Source organism: Mastigoproctus giganteus, chromosome 13, assembly GCF_048544385.1.
Source record: "Mastigoproctus giganteus isolate SK-2022 chromosome 13, ASM4854438v1, whole genome shotgun sequence".
In the NCBI taxonomy this organism is placed as follows: Eukaryota; Metazoa; Arthropoda; class Arachnida; order Uropygi; family Thelyphonidae; genus Mastigoproctus; species Mastigoproctus giganteus.
In genome coordinates, this window is record NC_143587.1 from 22,357,565 (window position 1) to 22,382,048 (window position 24,484).

At 33.4% G+C, this 24,484-nt stretch overlaps 1 protein-coding gene across 1 annotated transcript in view; it reads right to left on the minus strand.

Moving 5' to 3' along the window:
* Taf5 (TATA-box binding protein associated factor 5) overlaps positions 1–24,484 on the minus strand; it is a 93,275-nt gene that overhangs the window by 31,121 nt on the left and 37,670 nt on the right. The window contains exons 9-14 of the mRNA XM_090388144.1: positions 19,219–19,310; positions 15,476–15,595; positions 15,111–15,256; positions 8,203–8,340; positions 7,382–7,463; positions 1,801–1,912 (exon numbers count right to left, since the gene is read on the minus strand). Coding sequence (XP_090244270.1) covers positions 1,801–1,912; positions 7,382–7,463; positions 8,203–8,340; positions 15,111–15,256; positions 15,476–15,595; positions 19,219–19,310 — 690 coding nt within the window. The remainder of the gene's footprint in view (positions 1–1,800; positions 1,913–7,381; positions 7,464–8,202; positions 8,341–15,110; positions 15,257–15,475; positions 15,596–19,218; positions 19,311–24,484) is intronic.

Consider the following 24,484-nt stretch of genomic DNA (forward strand, 5'->3'; position numbering starts at 1 on the left):
GCAAGGTTTGCCACAATTCTCTAACCATGTTACAGCAAAACCGTGTTATATAAGTACAGTGTTGTGCGAGGATTGCTGCAATTTATCAACCATGTTGTTGAAGTAATGTGTTATACGGGGGTTGCCTGTATTTGATATAGATCCACAAAGCGTATCATCCTGACTGTATTGGATCAAAGGTTCCAAGGCAAGCAGAGGCATGGGCAGAATACCCTCTTAAATGTCCTACTACAAAAAAAAAAAAAAAAAAAAAAATTGAAGAGACTTTTTTGCCTGTTATTGGACCAATTCCACCACAGTTACTGTACTGTTTTACCTTTAGACAAAGAATTTACTTCTACATTCAATCTTACTTGACCAGGAAATATTATGGCATAGAAAATTCTTGCAAATAACCTAAGAAGGATAAATAACACTAAGAAGGATAACACTACAAGATGGCCAATCCATTATCTGGCACTGCTAATTTTAAAGTCCTACAGCTAGTTTTAATAAAATGAACCCAGTAAACCACTGTATTATTGAAATGCAGTGGCTTGCTGGTTATTCAGCACACCAATCAAGAATCAAATTAATTTCTAAGTGGCCACTCATCCAAATGGCATTGGAGTTTCCATTTTATATTCCTGGTGATATCTTTCATGCTTATAGTCAGCTTAGCAAAATATCTGACCTATGTATTGTCCTTATATATACTAGCTAAAATGCAAGTGGCTCAGATTATTATGGTGTTCAAAACACAAAATAAGTCACTATTTGGTGTGGGAAAATATTAGATTATTCAAGAAACTTGACAGTGGGAAAAGTGGAGCTGTGTGAAACTGCGTTGGTTTGTTAATTATTAATGATGTAAAAAACAGCAAAGGTAAGCTGCTTAAATTCACCATAGGTTGTGGAACAAAGAAAAGGAAGAAAAATCATATTATATATTACTTTTCTCTTTCTGCAGGATACACTGTGCACTGCAGTACGTACATACACACACACACACACACAACTGATATTACATATAAATCAAAATTAATGCCAGTAGCATGGCAAAACTGTTGAGCAAAAAATAATAAATTAAACATAATAATTAATCAACAGGGAGGGAGAAGAAAAGGTAAGACTAAAATTTTTTTTTTTTTCACTCACTGTTAAAAATTTGGGGTGATCTAGATTTGACAATGCTGAATTCAAATATGGTAACCATATTGCTGTAACACCCACCAATTTTAAGGGAGATGGAATTAAGTCAAAAACTAAGTTTCTTGTAAAAAAAAGATTTTATATACAGGGTGTCCCGAAAGTCACTGCATATGTTGGTGAAACAGTATGATTTCCAAATAAATTTCATTATGACAAATATATTTATTTTTTTACATAAAACATAAGTATCTGTAATGTGTTAGAGATATTACTGCATTTATTAATTTTTTAATGTTTTCTTTTCAGACCCATAATTCTTGATAAATGTTCAAGAGCAAAAAAAAAAAAAAAAAAAAAAAAAAGTCACTCAAAACTAACTGCTTAAAACTTTATAAAAAAAAACCCAAGAAACTTGAAGATTTGGCACCATGATTTTCTAAAAAATTTTTCCTCAGGAACAACTCGCCTCAGGAACATACCCGCCCTCTTTTTAGGGAAGGAAGGACTTCCTCGGCATTTTGGAATTTTATATTTTACAAAATAAAAAAGGCCTAAACTAATAGTAATCCAATTAATGATATACTTTATAATTTGTGCTAACGAATTTAAATTTACACAGAAGAAATTTAATAAATTTGAAAATATTAATACTTATCCAAAAAAACTTACATCAACATCTGATACATGACCTGCAAATACCCTCAATGGTTGGTGATTATCAGTAGCCCACAAGCGTGCTGTTCTATCCTGTCCGCATGTTGCAAAATAATAGCCGTGTGGACTGTAAATACAAAAAAGATAAAATACATATATACGTTTTGTTTGAAATGCTAAATTAATTTTAGGAAAAAAACTGAAAATATTTATTAGAATACAGCAGACAAGACCACTGCTTATCTGGCAAACGAACATCCAACTTAGATCTTCTGCTGATCAATTCAGAGGCATCACAGCTGTATCACTTATTTGAAAAGCACACACCTAGCTTTGGGTACATTTATATTTTAAAAAATTATTAGAAAAATGAAATACTCCATTTTTATTATCCCATTTCTAATAAAGACTGGATGGATATGATTAACTCCTATGCAGCTTTCCCAGAGTATAAACAAAATTTATATATTTAAAACATCAAAAGGAAGACAAAGATAAAAAGGTAAACTGCAACCATTATCAACCCACTGCAGGATGGAAGCCTCCTCAATTCATGATGAGGGAAATGGACCATAATCTACCACATTGGTCCAGTGTGGATTGGCAGATCGACCATATTTAGCAGTCAGGAGCTTGAACCCGGGTGTACTCAAAGAGCATGTGCCATTGCACTCCCGCTCCAGACCAAACGGAGGCCTATGATAGTACTGTTCAACTCTGGCCACGAGCATGGAAAGTTCACCTGTGGGCAGCAGGTAAACTTTTCCCAACAATGCTTGCTGACAACAGCAAGTGCTGTTGGGCAGCTGAGATAAGTAATCAGTCACACGGTAATGGTGCCTTTCAGCACTATGAACAGAATACTTTCCTGCAACTCTCTTATTGGTTAACTGATTAACAATCATTATCTATGACCATATAGTAGCTTTGCAATATATGATGAAACTGATTATATGTCAGCTCCCCTTCCACCGTAAAAGACAGATAATCAATGATCTAATGTATTTTCAAAAATAAAAAAATTACAACACTTTTCAGATTTAAGTGCAACTTTAAGTGCTATTATTGTTGAATGTGATAACTAGTTAAATATTAAATTCTATACTTGCTGCTCTCACTAAACAGTGTTAGAGTAATGAAATACTAGTAAAATACTTGAATTTATGGTAATTGTTCATAACAGTAAAGATTGCAACATTATAACATTTCAATGCAGGCATTGAAATAATCTGAAAAGTATACACATCTCTGCATTCAATTTCCATTGTAGGGGTTGCTCTATTTCCTCCAATGATAGATGCAGGCTTTCAGTTACCAAGACTTGGACTTATGGCCATAATCAGAAATGATACTGTTATCTATGAGCTAATCTAAATTGATAATACTGTCTTATACCTTGTTCATTAAGGTAAATGCCCCAGGCAACTGTGCCATGAAACATGTTACACTAACTGCTATAAATAGTGTGTATTCTTTGCATTATATGGGAGGAAAAATGAGATTCTGAAACCCAACATCTGCATCTAGCAATGTATGTCTAACTACAGTCCCCAGTTAAAAAAGCCTTTACAGAGAATTGAAAAAAAGTAGTATGAACAGTTACAAAAATAATTATGAAAGATTGGGTGCATATCACAGTTATCAGCATCAAGGCTATGTGGGTAAAGCTGAAACAAAAAAAGATGCAGCATGTGTACCCTGTACGCACAAAAGAGGTTTCATTTTATGTGAAAACATCCTTGTTTTCACATAAATTTTTATGTGAACGAGGTTAAAGGGTTTTAGGAATGAAAGGATTCGAACACGTTTAACATTTTAAAGCATTTTTTTTTTCCGACAGTTTAATTAGGTTCAATAGGTAATTTATTGCACATGAGCCTCACATTCTGCACCCAACAAATAAGTCTTGAGCAATCAACATATTAGTATCAGATGACGAATTTAACACAGAATTGTTATAATAATTCACATATTTATCTTTCAAATATAAATGAATACCGTCAGAACACAAATTGTTCGCTTCTTCTTGATTCACAAATCTCAACTCAATAAGTTTCTATTCATTGTCAGTTAACTGAACACAGTCTGATTTTAGTCAACGGTCTCAAGAATTCTGAATTAGACTGTCTCATCACTTCATTGAATTTGTAATATTTTAATCCACACCAAAAATTGGGGCCTGCAACGCGTCGCTTAATCTGCTGATAAATAGGCGTTGCTTTTGCGGAGGGCAGTTGTCACAAATAACCAATCAAAAAAAAAAAAAAAAAAGTCTAATCCATCGAAATTATGATCCACACAGCCTGTAATTTGTTGCAGCCGAACGAACATCTATCTGAAATAAAAGTTCAGCTCCAATCATACTAACTTCATCGATAATTAAAACTCATACATATTTGAAAAGAGTATAATATTATTGAGCAACTTCATAAGACAGAGGTAAATTCTTCGATTTCAAAATTTTCAATGCGGTGGGCAGGGTAGTGCCATTAATAGCTACAGCAGCTTTTCCAGTAGAAACATAAGTTATATAACCATTACAGAAATTATCGGTGCTAGAAAAATGATTATAAACTTCCATCAATAATCGAATCACAAACATCTTGCCACAGTCAGCAGGGCCAGTAAGGAATATTTGGATACGCTGACGATTAGGTTGAAATAAAGTATAAATGACATGATATAAAATTCCTTCCTGTTTTAAATTAGCTTTTCACATTAAATCCCAAAACTGATCGTTTGGCATTAAATTTTCTCGTTTCTTTGCTATTGCACCAAGCTGATTTAGAATTGCTAGTCGAAGATCAGAATTCATTTCACTGCCTGGGGCAATCTTTAAATGGATCAGCATCTTCACGAATCAACATTGCAAAGTTTTAAATCACTGACGATGGCCGCATCGGATTCTATGTCAGTATGACATATTTCCATAGTTTTGTGAATATCTAAATCAGATTAATAATTTTTATGACGTTCTAAAATAACGTGTTCATCATACAAAGGGAGGAATTTCATTTCAGAAAGTATTTCCTCTTCTTCACTTCAAAAAGGTAAATGAAGAGTAATCATCTCTCGTTTTTATTTTCATTCAAATTGTTGACCATATCATAATTTCAATATGAAAGTATTCTTGGATATTGACAAAGTCAATGTTGACGTCCCAAGGTGCAAGTATAATTGACAAAGTCAACTAAAGTAACATTTTCTAGTTCTGGAGGTCTTTTCTCATACTTATCAAACCAATTGTCTTTCCAAATGTCGTCATCCATGTTTTCTTGTTCCATTTTCTATTACGCTGTCGCTCAATAGGCCACACAGTAGTTATAAGTTACAACTGAACTCTCGGACATCGGTTGACGAAGCAAATACCAAGCAGCCTCTTGACTAATAATTTCGACAGAGTTGAACATGTTAATGCTTAATTTTCTTGTAATTTCAACGATGTCAAACTCGGGATGCACATTCATAATTTCATGTTGTAAATTGCTAATCCCTCGACTGGTCTTGTTCACATATTTGACGACATTAGCAGCACAAGAATATTCGTCCGTGATGAATTGAGCGTCTGTGTTGGACTTTAAAATGCTAAACACAAAAGGATTGAAGGGATTATGCCATTTTAGATAAGGTTCTTGTTTTAGAAAGACTTTTGGCTGAGTAACTTGTGCCTCAATATGGAAGCATGTTTTTTTTTTTGTTTGTTTTTTTTTTTTATCTCGAAAGTTTACTCTCTGAAACTCAAAAGTAAACCTGAAAACAACTGCCAAACAAATTCCATGAATGACTGTTTTCACTTGATGCTGAAGATGAACAAATGATTGAGTTTTAAAAGGTGAGAAACATCTCCATTTGTGTAAAAATATACATACACTGGTGTTCAAAGAAAGTGCATCACCTAGGAATTTCACATTTCTAAACCTTTTTCATGGTGTGTGTTACATTAATAACAAGCATTGCAAATAGAAATATAAACAAGATTTTATTAATAGTTAAGGTAAAGCTAAGTAATATTTCACAGGTGCTCTCAAAATATTCAAATATTCCAAAATGAGTATTTGCAACCGTTATACAACAGTTTTGGTAAACACGACAATTATGGCAGAAATGTTATGAGAAGCCCTCAATTTGCTTCAGTTTATCATCTTAAATGGAAAACACAATGAAAAGTTCACCAGGTGCAAACTAATATTTAGCTGAACCACCTCTGGCCCTGATGACAGCAGCACACCGTCAAGGCATTGACAAGATCAATTTCTAAAGATAATAAACTGATAGTTCGTGGTTGCAAACATGAATTATGGCTTCCTGAAGTTTTTGAAGGGTCTTTGGTTTCTTTCTGGCACCTGCAGATTCCACACGATGACAACAGTTCTCTATAGGATTCAGGTCCAGGCTGTTTCCTGGCCAGCTAAAAGTTATAATGGACCATTCTTCCAGAAATGGAGATAAAGTAACTACAGAAGTGCCTACTTACACTTTTCACCCGATGACAAGGAGCAGAGTCATCTTGAAAGATGCAGTTACTTGGCAGGTTGAAATGGTCTCTAATGGTTGGCAGCAATTTGCCTTCCAATATAGCCAGGTATCCATTGGCGTTTATGGAACCTTTTATAAACTGCAGGTGACCTACTAAGTGATACGAAATGCACCCATAGCCAAATGACATTGTAGACCATACAGTCTAGATGGTATTCTTCACTGTATCTAAGGCGAATCATTGTCTTCCATCAGAGCCATGCAGAGTGAGTTTCTTCTCATACGAGAAAATAACTGACTTCCACTGCTCAGGGGGTCCATTTGACATGCTCCTTACACCAAATTAATCGGGCCCTTTTTCATTTTTTGTGTGAGGAGGGCTTTCTTCTTAGGATGACGGGCTACAAGTCCATTTTTGAAGAGGTGTCTTCTGACTGTTACTGCACTTGCTACCACTGAAAAAAGAGAATGGGTATGTTCTCCCCACTCTCTTTTTTCAGCTCAGACAAAGAAGCTTTACGGTTTTTAAGGCATAAGTGCTTCAAAATGCTGTCCTGTTTTGGCATAGAGACTCGTTTGCATCTGGTTCCTTTTTTTCCTATCAGCAGAACCAGTATTCTTGAGTTTGGAAAGAAATCAACTCACTGTCGACTGATTACAAAGCACTCTATAAGCAATATGACAGGAAGAACATCCTTCCTCACGTAAAGCAACAATACCACTCTTTCTTCGTGGCGTCAACTGCACGTAACTCACCATCCTGACTGCAACTCTTGCAGAGCGTGCTTATATAGCTGAAAGTAACAGTTAAAAATATTACATCATCACCTATGCGTGTCAATCTTATCTGATGCAATCTGTAAGAAATATTGCCATATACTTACATTATTCTGACAACAATTACAATTTTAAGGGATCGTGCACTTTCTCTGAACACCAGTGCATGTAATAAATTGTAATATATTGGTAATAATTCAGGTCTTCTAACCCTAAGCATGTGCCTCTAATTCAAGTTTAGAATTCTATACTTGACATGTAAGACAACCTTAAACTTTCAGACTACTTTTAGTGCTTCAAAGATTGACTTACATAGTAATGAGATGAAACAAATATCACCTACCTAAACTTCACATCCCAAACAGGAAAGCAATGTCCTTTGTAGCATACAACATTTGTCCATGTCTGAAGACTCCACAAACGAACTGAAAAAAAAAAAAAGTACAAGTATATATATAAAACTCAAAACATATAATAATACCAATAAATGCATATAACATATATATTAAATAAATCAATAAATTTATTCCAAATTATATACATGCTTTATCTGTAGGATGCTAACTGGACAGAAAAGTGATGAATTATTAAAAAATATTGGAAAGATAGGAAGTGGAACAAAAGAAAGTTTAATAATATAGCACTACAATTTGAATCTGGCACAAAAATGATTAGTTGGATGTTTTGGAGGATTTTGGCACATTGGCTACTCTGGTCATGGTGCACCAGTTCATATGTTATACTAGTTTACAACTCTATGCAACCCTCTGCTTGAAATCATCTACCTACAGCTTTGCTTTAATTGAAGGGAACTTAAAAACTTTTTCCAGTCTAACAGAATCCGAACCCAGACCTCTCCAGATGAGTGTCAATTGTCAAACTGATTATATTAACATGGAGTGTGGCACAAGCAATGAGCAGAGCAAGCCATGGTTGTGAGGGTTAAAAAAAAAAAAAAAAATCCTGGTTCAAATACAATAGGCTGTGGTGATAGTTTATCTATAATCCAGAAAAAAAAAATATATATATATAAAATCAAATGCCAAAACACTTATGACATGTGATTTATCTACGAAAAGGATAAGTTACTGCATTTTTCAAAGAAATTCATAATATAAATAATCATAGTTGGCAAAAGATATGGTACATAATTTATTTAATTACCTGTTGCATCATCTGAACAAGAGAGCAATAGATTGCGATCAGGACTAAAACTTGTAGCATACACTGGACCATTGTGACCCATAAGAACCTTGACATCTTTGGCATTTCTGTCATCCATCATTCTATATAGTACATCATCTAAAAGCAAACAAAGTATTTCAGGTGCTTTTCCTTAACATTTATAATTCCACATAAGCATTTAATTGCATCAGGGCAGCATATAACAATATTTATACTCTGGTGCAGGTAAATGCTTATTAAAAGAAATAGTATTACTTCATATGGATTATATAATTAGTCAAACTTCAGCATAAAATTTTTTTAATCCTATACTCTGTTGGCAGATCAGTACCTTTACTATATTAACCAGAATCAGTTATGCATAATTGAAATCACATATACTGACTAATTATACTACTAATTTAAACTTAAAAATAAATTCTGTCAAAATATATGCTTTTTTTTTTTTTTTTTTTGTTTCATGTATTTCCCTTTCTCAGTACTCCCAAATATGCTTTCAAACTGCAAGTTTCCAAAAGATCACAGCTGACTGATTAATAAAACCGTTTCATGAAAGTTAAAAGAATGTCCACATAACATACTATCTATAATAGTATAAATTTTTTTAGCTAGATAATTAGAGTATACTTTCATGGTAGTTTCCCCTCAAACACTATTTTATGTTGAGTTAATCACGTATGTGAAAAGGCTTAATGAAGAAATGGATGTGCTCTGTGACTTTTTTTTAAAAGCAATTTAAAATGAATTTACATAATTTTATTTTAAGCTTGGTAAAGCAGTTTCAGAAACTTAATATGTTATGAACATCCTTTGGAGAATATGCTTGATCAAAATCAATGTTTAGGTAGTGTTAAATATTCAGAGGTGCTTACATAAAACCTGCCTGTCCAACAGTTTACGGCAAAATAACCATACGCCTCCAACCATACTCCTTGTTATTTCTCCTAGTTTCCTTTGAAACTGAAGCAAGAGCGAGAGCAAGAGTTTTTGTACTGTAATGGAGATACACCAAAAACTGAAGGACACACACGATGGTATTATTCAAATGAATCAGGCATGCTTCGAACAATAGCATAATCACAGGGCCTAGTATATTGACCAAGTATGCCCAGGGGACTATTTCAAAAGAGACAGGTTGCAAAAGTTATGAAGAAAGCATAACTTAAACCAACACTTTTGTTTATAAATACAAACTTTTTGGTAGCGCCTCACATATAACACTTTGCTTCTCCTTAAAGCACACAATCAGAAAGGGTAAACAAACATGGTAAATTATTCCCAACAACAAAAGTTTATGCCCATGTTTAAATTTGCTTTTTTCAAATGCTGAATAAAAATACAATGTTCTTGAGAGAAGAGTAAAAGCTTATAAAGTTATTTTTGTAAGCAACTAATGTATTATATATTACAAGACTTCCAACCTATAAAAATAAAGAAAATATGGTAATGTATATAGAGAAAAAAGCAATAACTACCAGATTTCTATTGGTCTGATTTTAATGAAATTTAGAAAGACTTGACAAATCATTCTAAAAGAGCAAGATATAAAATTTCATCTGCCAAGCTCAGTTATCACAAATGGGCAGACAGACAAAGAAATATGTTGGATATCTATTAGTACAATTTTAATGAAATTGGGATGGCTCAACAAATCTTTTCAAAAATCCCAAATATACAATTTCGTGAAAATTCATCCACTATGAGTAGAGTTATTACATACAGATAGTCATGGGTGGGTGAAAACCGACCCATTACAACATATATGCCAATGCACCTAATATACATATTCAAAAACTGCTCTCAGACATTTTGAAGTGTAACACTGAGGCAGATCAGTGTAACAACCTCACAATATGATGGATTAATGCTGTCACTTTTGTCTGTGGACAACTCTCACCTTATGAAAAATAAATGCAACTTTAGTGTGTTTGTGGTCATCACAGATATCCATGATGGTGCAATGCCTAAATCATCAATAAATGGCCTTTCTAACACACACAAGTTATGTATGATGGCCATGTTACCTTATAGGGATCAACATAATGAGTTGTTCCTATGTTACACTACAAAATAAAAGACAACTCCTTTCAAAAGAATAAATGAAATGATTACTTAGATAAATTGTAGAATTCTTAAAGTACCGATTTAAATTGACTCAAATTAATAGCATAGCTTAATTTGCGGTACTCACCTTTTTATATAATCTGCAATTGACGTGTTGAGATAGGATAAAAATGGTAGTTGAGTTTAAAAATTGGAATTAATATGGATACGTTTAAATTTTGGAAACGGAGTTTAAAATATGCTCAAGGAAATAGAAGTGCACGTCTTCATCCTTGGTTGTCATGACTTAAAAGTTGAAATGATAAAGCTAGGAAAGTTAAACTGTTAAAAGTTAAACTCCTCAGTTTAACTTTCCTAGCTTTATCATTCCAACTTTTAATTCATGACAACCAAGGATGAAGACGTGCACCTCTATTTCCTTGGGAATATTTTAAACTCCGTTTCCAAAATTTAAACGTATCCATATTAATTCCAATTTTTAAACTCAACTACCATCTTTATCCTATCTCAACACGTCAATTGCAGATTATATAAAAAGGTGAGTACAGCAAATTAAGCTATGCTATTAATTTGAGTCAATGAAATGATTACATCACAATGTTTTAATGATGGTGCTGGCTGTTCAAAAGATGAATAAATGTCCCATCAGTACCAATACGGCAAAGCCAGTCATGAATTAAATCTGCAGAATGAAAGATTTAATTTAAATGAAACAGACTTACTCTTTGTTATGAAAAAATAATTTATCATGATTAGAGTTTACAAAACAAGATTATCCATATTACAATTAAACAAAAAATATGTGGAAATTATCATTGACACACATATCCACCAAGGGAGCGTGACTGTTCTGTTCTAGTTCCATCTTGAAAGAAATGTATGCCTCCTTTATGTTAGCATATATCTCATTTATTGCCATCTTTATTTTGGTATGCACCTAATTTATTGTCATTTTTTACATTGGCATAAACATGGCAGTAAAACTCTTTTGGGGAAAGAGGTCTATATCACCAGAAATCAACATAGCATACTATAACTTGAGGGGTGGGGGAAACCAATGGAACAGGCTTTAAATTTGACCATTAAGAGGAAATAATGAGCATGCTCAGAACACTTGCTTAGAAACAAAACCTATCCCAAAACTGGAAATATTTTTGACCTATAAGCACACCTATCAGCTCCAAAATATTGCTAATTGAAAGTGGTATGACGTGATGACCCATGAAGTGGCAATTACAAGCAACTTAATTTTAATAGTACATTAAATATTTCTGGTTGACTAATTTTCTGTTTTCACTCTGCTTGGAAGATTATAATTTCACCCTTCATAACCTTCTCTACATATTCAAGCATATTTGTTTTATATTGAAAGGAATTCAAAAATTAAAAATATATCCTTTAGGAGAATCAACATATATGCATAAAGAGCCTATTGTCTTCATGTCAGTCTATCCATCTGACCGTCCATTCACATGTAATAATGTAACTCCCAATTGATGGAGTTTAATGAAATTTTATATTTAGCTTATTTAGCTCTTGACAAATCTTTCTAAGAAAGATTTGTCAAGCCATTGAAAATTTTCTCAAAGTACAGGCTTAATAACACTGCAATATCCTGATCCTCGAAATGAATTGCTACTGACCCACCAAGAACTGTTCCAAAGCTATTAACAATTTGTTTGGGCCTAAAATCCTATACCAATATAATACAATCTAAGTTTCTTTTGGAATTCCTTGCTCCCACATTTTTTTCTGTACATCTGCCTGTCTATCCGTCATGTTTTTCTCAAAACTGAACCCTCTACAACAGTGGTTCCGAAACTGTGGTCCGCGAGATCATACTCGGGGGGTCCGCAGGTGAAAAATTAAATTACTTCCCTGAATTTGTTAGTTGTCTTGTGCTCTTAGTTGCGATTCTTTCTTTCTAGCAGTTGTTCACACTGGCATTGCAGCAGTTCCAGGCAGTTCTGCTATCAGATTAAGATAACCATGAGCTGATCTCTACAATAAGAGTTATTCTGGGAAACTCGCATTTTACCACTCTCTGCTCTGAGCATGCACAGAAGCAAGAGATTCTCGCCCTTCGCCAGTTCTGCATGTCCCCATCGGTGGTGACAGAACTCACTGTCAGTTGCCTGATTTTGTGGCCATGAATAGCTTGTCTGTTCCTTACATCGCGAAAGTTCTGTTGAAAAATTGAAGTAAGTTGAACAGTGTTGTTTGAAACTTATATGCAATTTTTATTGATATTTTATTAGTATTTAAATTACATTTATTATTCCAGGAAATAGATCGTTGGTTAAAGAGTAGTACATCAGTAAAATGTAAACGCGGAAATAATTCAGTTATCTGATGATGGCGGCACGCCTTGTTCAACTTCAGAAACTTTAAAGAAGACACGCAAGTACTCTGTAGAATATTTAACATTTGGGTTTACAAGTACTTGTTGACAATGTTGATAATCCTTTATGTGTCATATGTTTTGACATATTATCAAACGAAGCCATGAAACCAGCAAAGCTTAGGCACCACCTGGACACAAAACAAACAATACGCCAATAAATCAATTGATTTTTTTCAAATGAAATTAAAAGAATTACAAGCAACTCAGAAACTCATAGGAAAAACCGTGACTAGTAGCAACAATCAACAGGCCATTACCGCATCATATGAGGTCTCTTTCTTAATAGCAAAATCAGGAAAACCTCATACAATTGCAAGTTAATTCTACCTGCCACAAAGATAATGGTTACACGAATAGTGGGAGATAGAGCCGCAAAAGATTTAAATTAATTTTGTTACCAGACACTACAATTAGTGATCGAATCACGGAAATGTCTCTAACAATATTGTAGATCAACTGATTGAACGTGTGCGAAAGAAAGAGTCAGTATTTTTCACTGCAACTTGATAAAGTACGGATATTTCCAACAATGCTAATTTACTTGCCTTCATTCGATACGAATATGACAGTAAATTTCATGAAGATTTGTTTTGTAGTAAAGCTCTTCAAACTCTCACTACAGGGCAAGCACTTTTCACTTGTTTAAATGATTTCATAAAAATGAATGAACTAAATTGGTAAAAATGTGTTGGCATTAGTACAGATGGCGCTCGAGTATGACTGGAAAAGTAAGTAGGACGTTTAGTTTAATTCAAAATGAAGCACCAAATGCAATCTGGACACACTGTTGCATCCATCGTGAATCACTTGCTGCCAGAAAAATACTGACAGATTTAAAAACATTGGATGAAGCTATATCTGTAGCAAATTTTATTAAGGCTTGCCCACTAAATAGTAGAATTTTTCAAGTTTTATGTAATGAAATGGGAAGTCATCATAAACAACTACTACTACATACTGAAGTTTGTTGGTTGCAATTCAAAACCTTGCGGGAAGGTTTTGAATCGCATTTTTAAACTTCGTGATGAAATAAGAGTATTTTTAATTGATAAAAAAAAAAAATTACCCTTTGAAAGAGTGTTTTAATGACTTCTCTTGGCTAGTGAAGGTTGCATATTTAGCTGATATTTTTTGTTACTTAAATGAACTAAATTTAGGTTTGCAAGGAACGACTATAGATGTTTTTAAAGTTGAAGATAAAATAGAGGCCATAATCAAAAAAATAGAATTGTAGGAGAATAGACTTAAAAAGAATGTTTTTGATTCCTTTCCAACTCTATTTCATTTTATACAAAACTCCGTAGAAAAAGTGCATGAAAATATAATTGAAATTTTTACCATACACTTGAAAAATTTAAAAGAAACTTTCAGACATTACTTGCCTCAACCAGAATCTAATAAAAGCTGGATTAGGGACCCATTTAGTTGTGAAAATATTCACGAAATCAACAATTTGACAATTTCCAAACAGGATAAACTTACAGAGCTATCCTGTGACAGTTCCTTAAGAATTGTTTTCAAACAAAACAGTCTCACTAATTTTTGGTTATCAGTCCAAAATATTTATCCAGAATTATCAGATAAAGCCCTTCAGAAATTATTTCCCTTTTGTACAACTTACCTTTGTGAGTGGGCTTGTTGCTATATATAAAAAATAAACAATGAAACCAACTGAATGTGGAACATGACTTGAGAATCAACACTTCAAATACTGAACCTAACATTGCAAATCTTGTGGCAAAGAAACAACACCATCCATTGCACAGTTACTGAAATACATAATTATTGTATACATAAATGTAATTGTTTTATAATAAAAATGATTTTTAAAGAAAAAAAAGTTGCTTATTATTACTGTACTTTATTAATTACTGACTACAAACTAACAGCTAAAAATAAGGGGTCCGCCAAAATATTTCCTTTATAGAAGGGGTCCTTGAGCTTTCAAAGTTTCGGAACCACTGCTCTATAATATCATATTAATGTTTATTGCTGAGCTGCTAAGATGTGACCATTTTGTCTGATGAAGTGATAGCAAACTTTTGCTAGTCTTTGGCAAAATAGGCTGAAATAAACATTACTGAGTGCTACAGGAGGTGGGAAAAAAAATTAGTAAATTGTTTTTACTGAGACTTAGTTTATAATAAAAACTTTGCTGCATAATTTTTCAATGCTGGATGTGGGACAGACTAAAAAAAACTGACCTTCTCATTAAAAATGTTTTTTTTTTAACTGTACTGTTTATGGGTGGCTACATGCCTATATATTTTCCTATGCATATGTAGTATGTGGCACTGGTTCACAAGCACTGGTCTAATGTATCTAGAGTAACTTATGGAGTTTGTCTTGGAAAAAACAAGAACTAATAGAAAATGCAATAGTTGATACAACAGGCTCATACAAAAACAAAAGTACACACCTGCTTCCTTATCAATCTGGTCCAATTCTGCAGCTGGCTTCATTCCCTTTAATTTATTTGTGGCTAAGCTCCAGATCCTAATAATGGAGTCTGCAAACCCAGCACTCAACAAACTTGAATCTTCTGAAATCTCTGTACATGTTACACTAGAAAATGGACAATTAACGTGTTAAATTTACATACATTACTATAATAACAGAATTAATAAAACTTTAATATAAATTCTTTCCAGAATTACATGAGCACCTTTTTGTGAAATAAAGCCAACAATGTGATTACCCTCTTTTTCAATTCTTTATTTAAATAACTCTTACGTAACTAAATTCTATGGGATAATATGCTTCCTTACCATTTTATCTACTTACTTTTGATGTGAATTGAGAAATGTATAAAAACATATAGATGGTAAGCAATCTGCACCCAACTTTATTCTTTTTGATGCTTCTCTTATGGCATTCACTTTATCTAATTTATCAGCATCTCGCCTAAAAAAAAAAAAAAAAAAACAATTACTATTCAACAATATATTTTAATTCATAATTAGTTTATATACAATAAGCGCCAGTTATGGTGATCACTGGTTATTAGAATCAGCCACTCAATAAAATCAAATCTCAAAGAACCGATCCAAATCAATAAAATGCACTACACTTTCAATATTTATCAGAATCACATTTTCAGTTATAAGAATCAATTATGAACACCTCTGTGATATTTTTCTAAAGCACATTTATAGAGGTCACAACCATAAAACAATAAAAACAATTTGCAGTTTCCAGTTTATTGGGCTTTTCTGTTAGTGCAATAAACAGGTAGTAAACTCGATCTTATTCGTTTGTGATAATACCGATAGCTGGATTTCTGTGTTTTCACGTTATTATAGTGAAATGTGTTTCCTCTTTGCTGAAATCTGCTCTTCATTTCTATATCTAAACTTCATCTCACTTGCGTGTGTCGTGTTAGTTCCAATTTGTGTGTGCCGTGTGCTTTGTTATTGATTGAGGCTTATCTTTTTTACTGTGTGTTTTAAATTTTACTACCAAAAAAAGTCAGTGAACAGAAAGAGTGAATTAGAGTGAAAAAGATAAGTTACAAATTACAGAAATGTACGATAAATTAAACTTACGCAATATGTCTCAAAGGGAAGTGGCAGTACAATCAGGAGTGCCTCAGTCATCTTTATCAAAACTGTTAAAATCACATCACACATTAAACACTAATGTGATTAGCGAAACCAGAAAAAGGAAGCGTGAAGGGATATACCAAACAGTAGATGAAGCTGTTCTTTTGGTTCAAACAGGCAAGCTCATTTAATGCGCTAATCACTCGTAGCATTCTTCTTCAAAGAGGTAATGATTTTGCTGAAAAACTACATGAAGAGTTTAAAGCAATGGATGGATAGCTGACAAGATGGAAGGAGAGACATGATATTGTTTATGAAAAATTTCACGGAGAAAACAGGATTCCGATGGTTCTGCAGCTGACACCTGGATGAAATCCTCTTGGAAAACTGTGTTAAGGACTTAATTCTGAAGACATTTTTAATAGAGATGAAACAGGGTTGTTGTTTGTTATTTGGTTTTTAGGAACATTAGCAACTAAGGCCATATTGCTCCAGGGATATGCGGTGGTCATTCCCTGACATTTCCGCATCCTCCGTATTTGGTGGGCACGGAAACAGGGTTGTACTACAGGGCTACCCCCCAGACCACTGCATGGTTTTTAAAAATTCCTCTGCGTCTGCAGGAAAGAAGATCAAGGACAGGATTACAGTTCTTTTAACATGAAACATTACAGGAACAATCAAGATGAAGCTGTTAGTTACAGGCAAGAGTAAATCACCTAGATGTTTTAAAGGAGTAAAACAGCTGCCTGTTGAATATGCCAATAATACCAATGCTTGGATGACAGCTTTATTTGAAGATTATCTTCGTAAATGGGATTTGAAATTGGATAAGAAAAACAAAAAAATTGCATTTGTTTTGGACAGCTGCCCAGCTCATCCAAAGTTGACTTTCAAAAACATTAAATTAGTTTTTCTACCTTTAAATACCACATCACGGATTCAACCTCTCGACCAGGGAATAATAAAAACTTTTAAGACCTTTTATAGATCGGATACGAGGCAAAGAATCATCCAATCTATAGACGAAGGTTTGGGAACATCATCCGATATTGCAAAGCAGATTTCTAGATGCACTTCATATGACAATGAGTGCCTGGAATGAAGTTTCCAAAACCTGCATTAGCAACTGTTTCAAAAAATGTGGATTAATTATTTATGATGGGCAACTAAGTCACAATACTGATCACGTTGAAAAGCCTGAAGACATGGGTGAACAGGAGTTTAATGATTGGGTGTACATAGATGGTGACCTACAAGTTACTACAGCTTTAACAGATGAAGAAATTGCTCAGTCTGTTACTGATAATTTCGCCAAGGAGGAGGAAAATGAAGATGAACCCGAACGAATTCCTGTTATAAAACGGCAAACTCGTGAAGCTATAACCATCCTGAGAAGACATTGGAAGAAACTGGTACAAGTGATCGTGAATATAGACTGTTATACAATATTGAAAAATCTATAAATAGACTTTGCAGTGATAATTTAAAGCAATCTAAAATAAGTGACTATTTTAAATTATAATCGTATTACAAAGGGTTACATTTAATTAATATGTACATAAGTATAAATTTATTTTTATTTTGCTAACCTGTTGATAAATTTATTTTTATTTTGTTCAGAACGTAAAAATCGGAATCTTCTTCCGATTTTCACATATCATTTAATTGGTATTAAACCTTTGGCAATGAAGTCCAAATTTGTGCTTTATATCTTTATTTTTATAGCCTCTGGATAATATTTGTCGATTTTCGCTTATTTGAATCAAAGTTCAATTTGCAAACATGATCACTATAACTGGCACTTGTTGTATTTTTTTTTTTTGTATTTTAATTAAAATAAGTAAATTAAATGCTCAATTAAATATTCTATTTCTAAATTTAGAAAAAAAAACTGAATATATATATATATATATGACTGCTCTCAGCAGTTAACACAACTGGCATTTTAATTCCATTGGTAACTTCTGTCTTTAACAGATCGGACAAAAAGATGATTTCAAATTAATAATAAAGGGTGAACAAAAATCATACATAAGAATGAAATTTAACTTTGTTAGGCACATTATAGCCATAGTAGCTTATGTGCCATTAAACTCCCTTAACAACAACAACAACATTAACTTTGTTTTTCTACCTTACCACATAGGGAATGAAAAAAGAGCAACTGGTTTATGACTTGTTTAATCAACTGGTGGGTATACAGTTTTTAGATCAGTGATTTTTTACTTTTTGTTTTCTTTAACCGCTTTTCTACACAGCATTCCTTAAAAGGAAAGTTTTCTTCATTTATATATTTAAAATTTTATTTCAGGCTATAACATGGGTATTATCAAGTTGTTCACATATTGCAATGGAATCAAAAGCTTTGAAATCATATTGAAATACTTTGTTTTAAAAAAATATGATATTTAAGAGGGCAAAATTTCAAACCCCCCATACTGAGGTTCTGGTATTTTTATTTTAAGAGCATATTTTATAAATTTATTTTGCTTATATATAGGTTCTAGTATATTTTATTATATACTATTTAACACTTATCCACACAATTTTTAAAATTATGTATTTTTTTTTTTTTTTTTTCTGTTTAGTCAGATAATTTAATTACAGTGGTATTAAAATTTGTTTTTATTAATAACTTTTTAGATACAGTAAATCTTAATATAAGAAGATTTTTAATTATTTATTTTGTATGTGTTCTAATTTCTCTTGCTAAGTCACTAGTCCCAAGGATAACAGATCTGGTACTGTACACATCCAAAACAAGATATGACACATTTTAATAATGTTTTTGCAATGAAAGATTTTGTTAAAATAAGTTCCCTATATGAAAAAAAAGACAATGGCATTTAAAATAAGTTATTCCCTTTCCATGTGCTGACAATAATTCATAACCTACTGTTTTGATTTTAACAAGTTAATGAATAGTACATATGCAGACATTAATCAATACTGGGTGATGCATATCATGAAATGAGTACTTACAATTCAGGAAGGGGAATTCTATTATTTGGAGGTGCATTAGGATCACTCCTAGATTTCTTTGAAAGCACAGGATCTTTTTTTGGCTTTTTTTTCTGTGTATAAAAAAATGAAAGTTTGCATAATATTCTGTCACTATCAAATTTAAAAAAAAAATTCTTCCATACTGAAATGTTTTGATTTCATTGAAAAATAATGCAAAAACAGATGTAGCTTATTATATTAACTATTGGATATATAAAGCAGTTACTGAAGAAATGTTTCTTGGAATTTTTATTTACTTCAGAAACAGATAATATTTTGAAACATAATGAAACATAATGAAACATTAAATAAATGTTCATAAGCAGATCTGTTTCATTTCATTTTACAATATAAACAAATTGTCTGACTAACTCTACTCCACAATGAAGCAGGGTTACTGTGGGACAAAAGGTAACACTTCTCCTTTTTCATTTGTTTGGGCATTTCTAAGAACTCTGCCTCAATTCAAAAAATAATTGTAAATGCTTTCTTGGTTTTGCTGGCTTTTGTTCATCCATTGTTCATACATTTTTAGCACAAAAAATTATAAATAAATAATAAAAATAATTGCATTACAGAAGAAGCTTTTAAATAGACGTTATACTTTTACTATCAAGACAACATCAAATATTTTAAGTGGAAATGCTTTATAATAGTAACCACATAAAATGTTTTGTGTACCTTAAGGTAGGTACTTCAATTTTCACCTATTATGTACACATACTTTATTCGTCTATTATTCTCCCAAATCTTTAACCCTACTAACTGCATATATTTTGAAGATGATCTCAAGCTCTGATTAATGATAAGCTTAACCAGTGCTGCTAAAAATGAAAAAAAAAAAAAATAATAATAATGCTAAACGGTATTGTAGATTGAATTACCTTGAATTAATAGTTAAGAATGTCTATATCCAGTTAGTAGACAAAGATGTGGGCATTATATCAGACAAAAAAATAAACTATCAAAAACTGATTATGTCCTTAACAAAATGCAGTGGCACCTTGTATTACACTCTTATGGTGCTGGCAACACCCTTAACTGTAAAAAACATAATGGTGGGTCACCTGCCAAGTAGTCAACTTTCTTTTAAATATCTGGAAAAAATTTGAGTTGTTTTGAATTCTTCAACAACATCAATATTTCATCCTCTTGTAACAGATTACAATACTTAAAGTAGCTTTTTATCTTTCAATAAAAATATTAAATATTTAAAAATTGCTATGTTTTTATGTCTTTTATTTAAAAAAAAAAATTTGCTGAAAACTGAAAAAAGTTTTAGACAAAATATACCCATTACCTCTTAACTCTTCCATTTTCCAGTTTTAACTGCCATTAAGCACAAAATTTTAAACATGTACAAGTGTAGTTTTTTTGCTTATTATGTATAACAAATACTTTTAAACAACATAAGTATTTGATTCCATTTTCAAATTTTTCCAAATTTGAAGTGCACATCTTGAGTGAATGTCACATTTCATGTTATTGCTTTTATTTATGAAAATAATAACAAATCGTTATAAAAAATTAGTACAAAACTTTTTTAGTATAAGATGTTTATACCTAGTATAGTAGCAAAGGAAAAACAAGTAACTTTGCACTATAAACAAACATGTTTATAGTGCATTTGACACTGTTGTGCATGGAAGACTACTGTACGAATTGGAGCAGAATGGTATTAAGGGTAAATTCCTACAATGGATAAAAGGATGGTTGAGTGGGAGAAGACAGAGGGTGGTAATCAATGGGTGCTGCTCTTCATAGACTAATGTTATTAGCGGAGTCCCACAGGGTTCGGTGTTGGGTCCACTGTTGTTTTGTATATTTATCCATGATATTGATGAAGGTATATCAGGCTTAGTGTTGAAGTTTGCAGATGATACAAAGGTTGGCAGGGTTGTTAATGACAGTGATGGCAACCTTGACAAATGCAAAGTACTGCATATGGGTAGAAGTAACCCCAGAGAAACATACCAACTGTGTGATACTATACTTAAGGTGGTAGAAAATGAAAGACCTGGGAGTAATTGTGCAGTCAGATATGAAGTTTTCTGAGCAATGCAGACAGGCAGCATTGCTCACAAAACCCCATGACATGCCAGGGCAGGTCATGGGGTTTTGTCAATGATATATAGGAATTTTGCTAGTAGGGAAAAGGAGGTGATTGTCCTTCTGTATAAGGCAATGGTCAGGCCACACCTTGAGTACTGCATACAGGTCTGGAGGCCTCATTTTAGGAAGTATGTAGATTTGCTTGAGCGCGTACAGAGAAGGGCAACAAGATTGGTGAGGGGAATGAAGAGATCCTCTTACCAAGAGAAGCTTAAGTTTTGCAAATTGCAATGGCTGGAGACTAGGCACCTGCACAGCGATCTGACTGAGGTGTATAAGGCCTTGAATGGGTTGAGCACGGTGAATTCTGATGGGATCCTTCCACTTGTTCAGATTACGAACCTAAGGGAGCATAAATTCAAATTAAGGAAAGACAGATGTAGAATAGATGTGCAGCAATTAACCAGCGGGTGGTTAATTGCTGGAACAAACTTCCATCTGTCGTTGTGGAAGTTGATAAGTTAAATAAATTTAAGGAGGAACTGGACAAACATTTAGAGGGAATGGTTGTATGATTTTTTTTTGGCTGATACTGCATAAGCTCATACACTGCTTTCTTGCATCACATGCCACTACTACATGTGATTTGAAACTTCATGCCAATGGTGCCTATCCAATACTGCACTTACTTCCGACAGAAGCTAAAAGGTGATCTAACATACAAACAGTTGCCAGCTGTGGTGAGTCACCTGACAGGGTCTTGAAATTTTTATTGATTCAAAAACTATTGCTATAAGAGGTATGACTACATTTAGGAAGATATAAAAAATTATGACTTTTAATCACTGATTAAAGGTTAGCACAGGATCATTATTTTCAGGGGTCACCTATCAGATGACCAGCACCAGGTTACTTATTCTCTAAAAGTCATTAAGTAAAAAGAAGACAAACAATATTCAAGCAGGTAAAAATAAAAGTTAACTTACAACAGTGAATGTTGAACAATTCTCCATAAATGCCAGCTTCCAGAAAGTAGCTTAGCCTAAACTTCCACTGTATGTATGTGACTTTCATTCATTCGGTAGAGGCTCACCTATAATCTACTCCAATAATTTTAAAGACTTAAATTTGTTCACTTCTTATAACTTGTATTATCGTACCAAAAATTCTCACAGTACTGCATGATGTACATTTTCATATCACATCCAAAATTTTGGATACTCTAGTATCCAAAATTTAGCAGCCTGGCAAAGTAGTAGCAAAGAACATCACCAATCAATTTTATGATTGGTGATTTCCAAAGAAAAAGTCTAGTACTAAATTCAAATGAAATGATGTATTCATCCAGAATTTTCAAATTAAATATTAAAAAAAAAAAAAAAAAAAAAAAAAAAGTTTTTTTGACAGTGTTTTGAGATACTGCACCATATATCATTATATATACATTACTAGATTATGCAGGTGGCAACTAGTTTTTGAGATAGAGTAGTGGATATCAAGAATTGTAGATGAGCCAGTTGATAAAAAAATCAACAGTATTTGGTTTGTTAGAACATAAAAATTAATTTAAAACTAATTTTAATTTTTACATTATGATTTTATAGATACAGCAGAAGTTCAATACAATGCCAGTGACAGGGAGCAGAATGAAAATTAATCAAAAAAGACCATCTTTTTAACAGGAAATGCACAGTTTGTATGTAAAGTATTGTATATTAGCATTAGTAGAGGCATTTGATGCAAGAAAGAAAGCTTATGCAGCATCAGCCAAAAAAAAAAATAAAATAAAAAATAACCACTTCCACTTCACCCCTCTGTTCATTCAACATACCTGTCCAGCTGAGCCTTACAAACTTATTTAGGCTATCAACTTCCACAACAAGGGATGGAAGTCTGTTCCACACACCAACCACGTGCTGGCTAAAGGCAAATTTCCGCACTTCTATCCTACATCTGTCTTTCCTCAATTTGAATTTATGCCCTCTCAGGTGACTATTCTGAGCAAGAGGAAGAATTCCATCAGCATTGAGCATGCTAAAACCATTCAAGGATTTATACACCTCTATCAGATCACCTCGCTGGTGCCTAGTCTTCAGACACTGTAATTTGCAAAACTTAAGCCTTTCTTCGTAAGAGCACCCCTTTGTTCCATTCACTAATCTTGTTGCCCTTCTCTGTACTCGTTCCAGCATCTCTACATCCTTCTTGAAATGAGGCCTCCAGACCTGTATACAGTACTCTAGGTGTGGCCTGACCATTGCCTTATACAAGGGAATAATCACCTGCTTATCCCTGCTAGAAAAATTCCTAAATATCATTGACAATACACCATGAGCTACTCTTGCAGCCCGTCTGCACTGCTCAGAGAACTTCATATCTGCCTGCACAACCACCCCAGGTCCCTTTCATTCTCTACCACTGTCAGTGTAGTACCACAGAGTTGATACGTTGCTCTGGGGTTGCTGTTTCCCCATATGTAGTACTTTACATTTGTCAATGTTAAACTTCATTTGCCACCTCTCAGCCCATCTGCTGAACCTTTCCAGATCCTGTTGCAGCAACATAGTGTCAGTAGTGTCCTTGACAACCCTGCCAACCTATCATCTGCAAACTTGGACATTAAGCTTGATATAGCATCATCAATATCATTTATAAATACAGAAAACAATAATGGACCCAATACTGAACCCTGAGGGACTCCACTAATAACATTAAGTTATTACCTGCATCCAGTTCTTTTGTGACTGCATCATAGTATCCAATCAAATTGGTCAGGCAAGACTTCCCCTTAACAAAACCATGCTGTGTCTGAGCTATAACTGAAGTCTTGTCTAGATGATTCTGCATTGCTTCTTTAACTAGTGCCTCCATTAATTTTCTGGGAACAGAAGTTAAACTCACAGGTCTATAATTACTTGTGTCAGCCTTTGATCCTCCTTTGTGAATTGGGGTCAAATTTGCACATCTCCAGTCCATGGGTACCTCCCCTGAGTCCAAGGAAGCTCTCATAATTATGGCTAAGGATTTGCTTATTTCCTTTGCTGCCTCCTTTAATATAACTGGATAGATCCCATCCACCCCAGGTGCCTTTCTTGTGTTTATCTTCAACAATTTCTCCTCCACTTTACTCCCAGTTATTACAAGATTCTCTAGCTTACTGCCAGAGTTGAATACACCTCTGGCATTCCCCTTG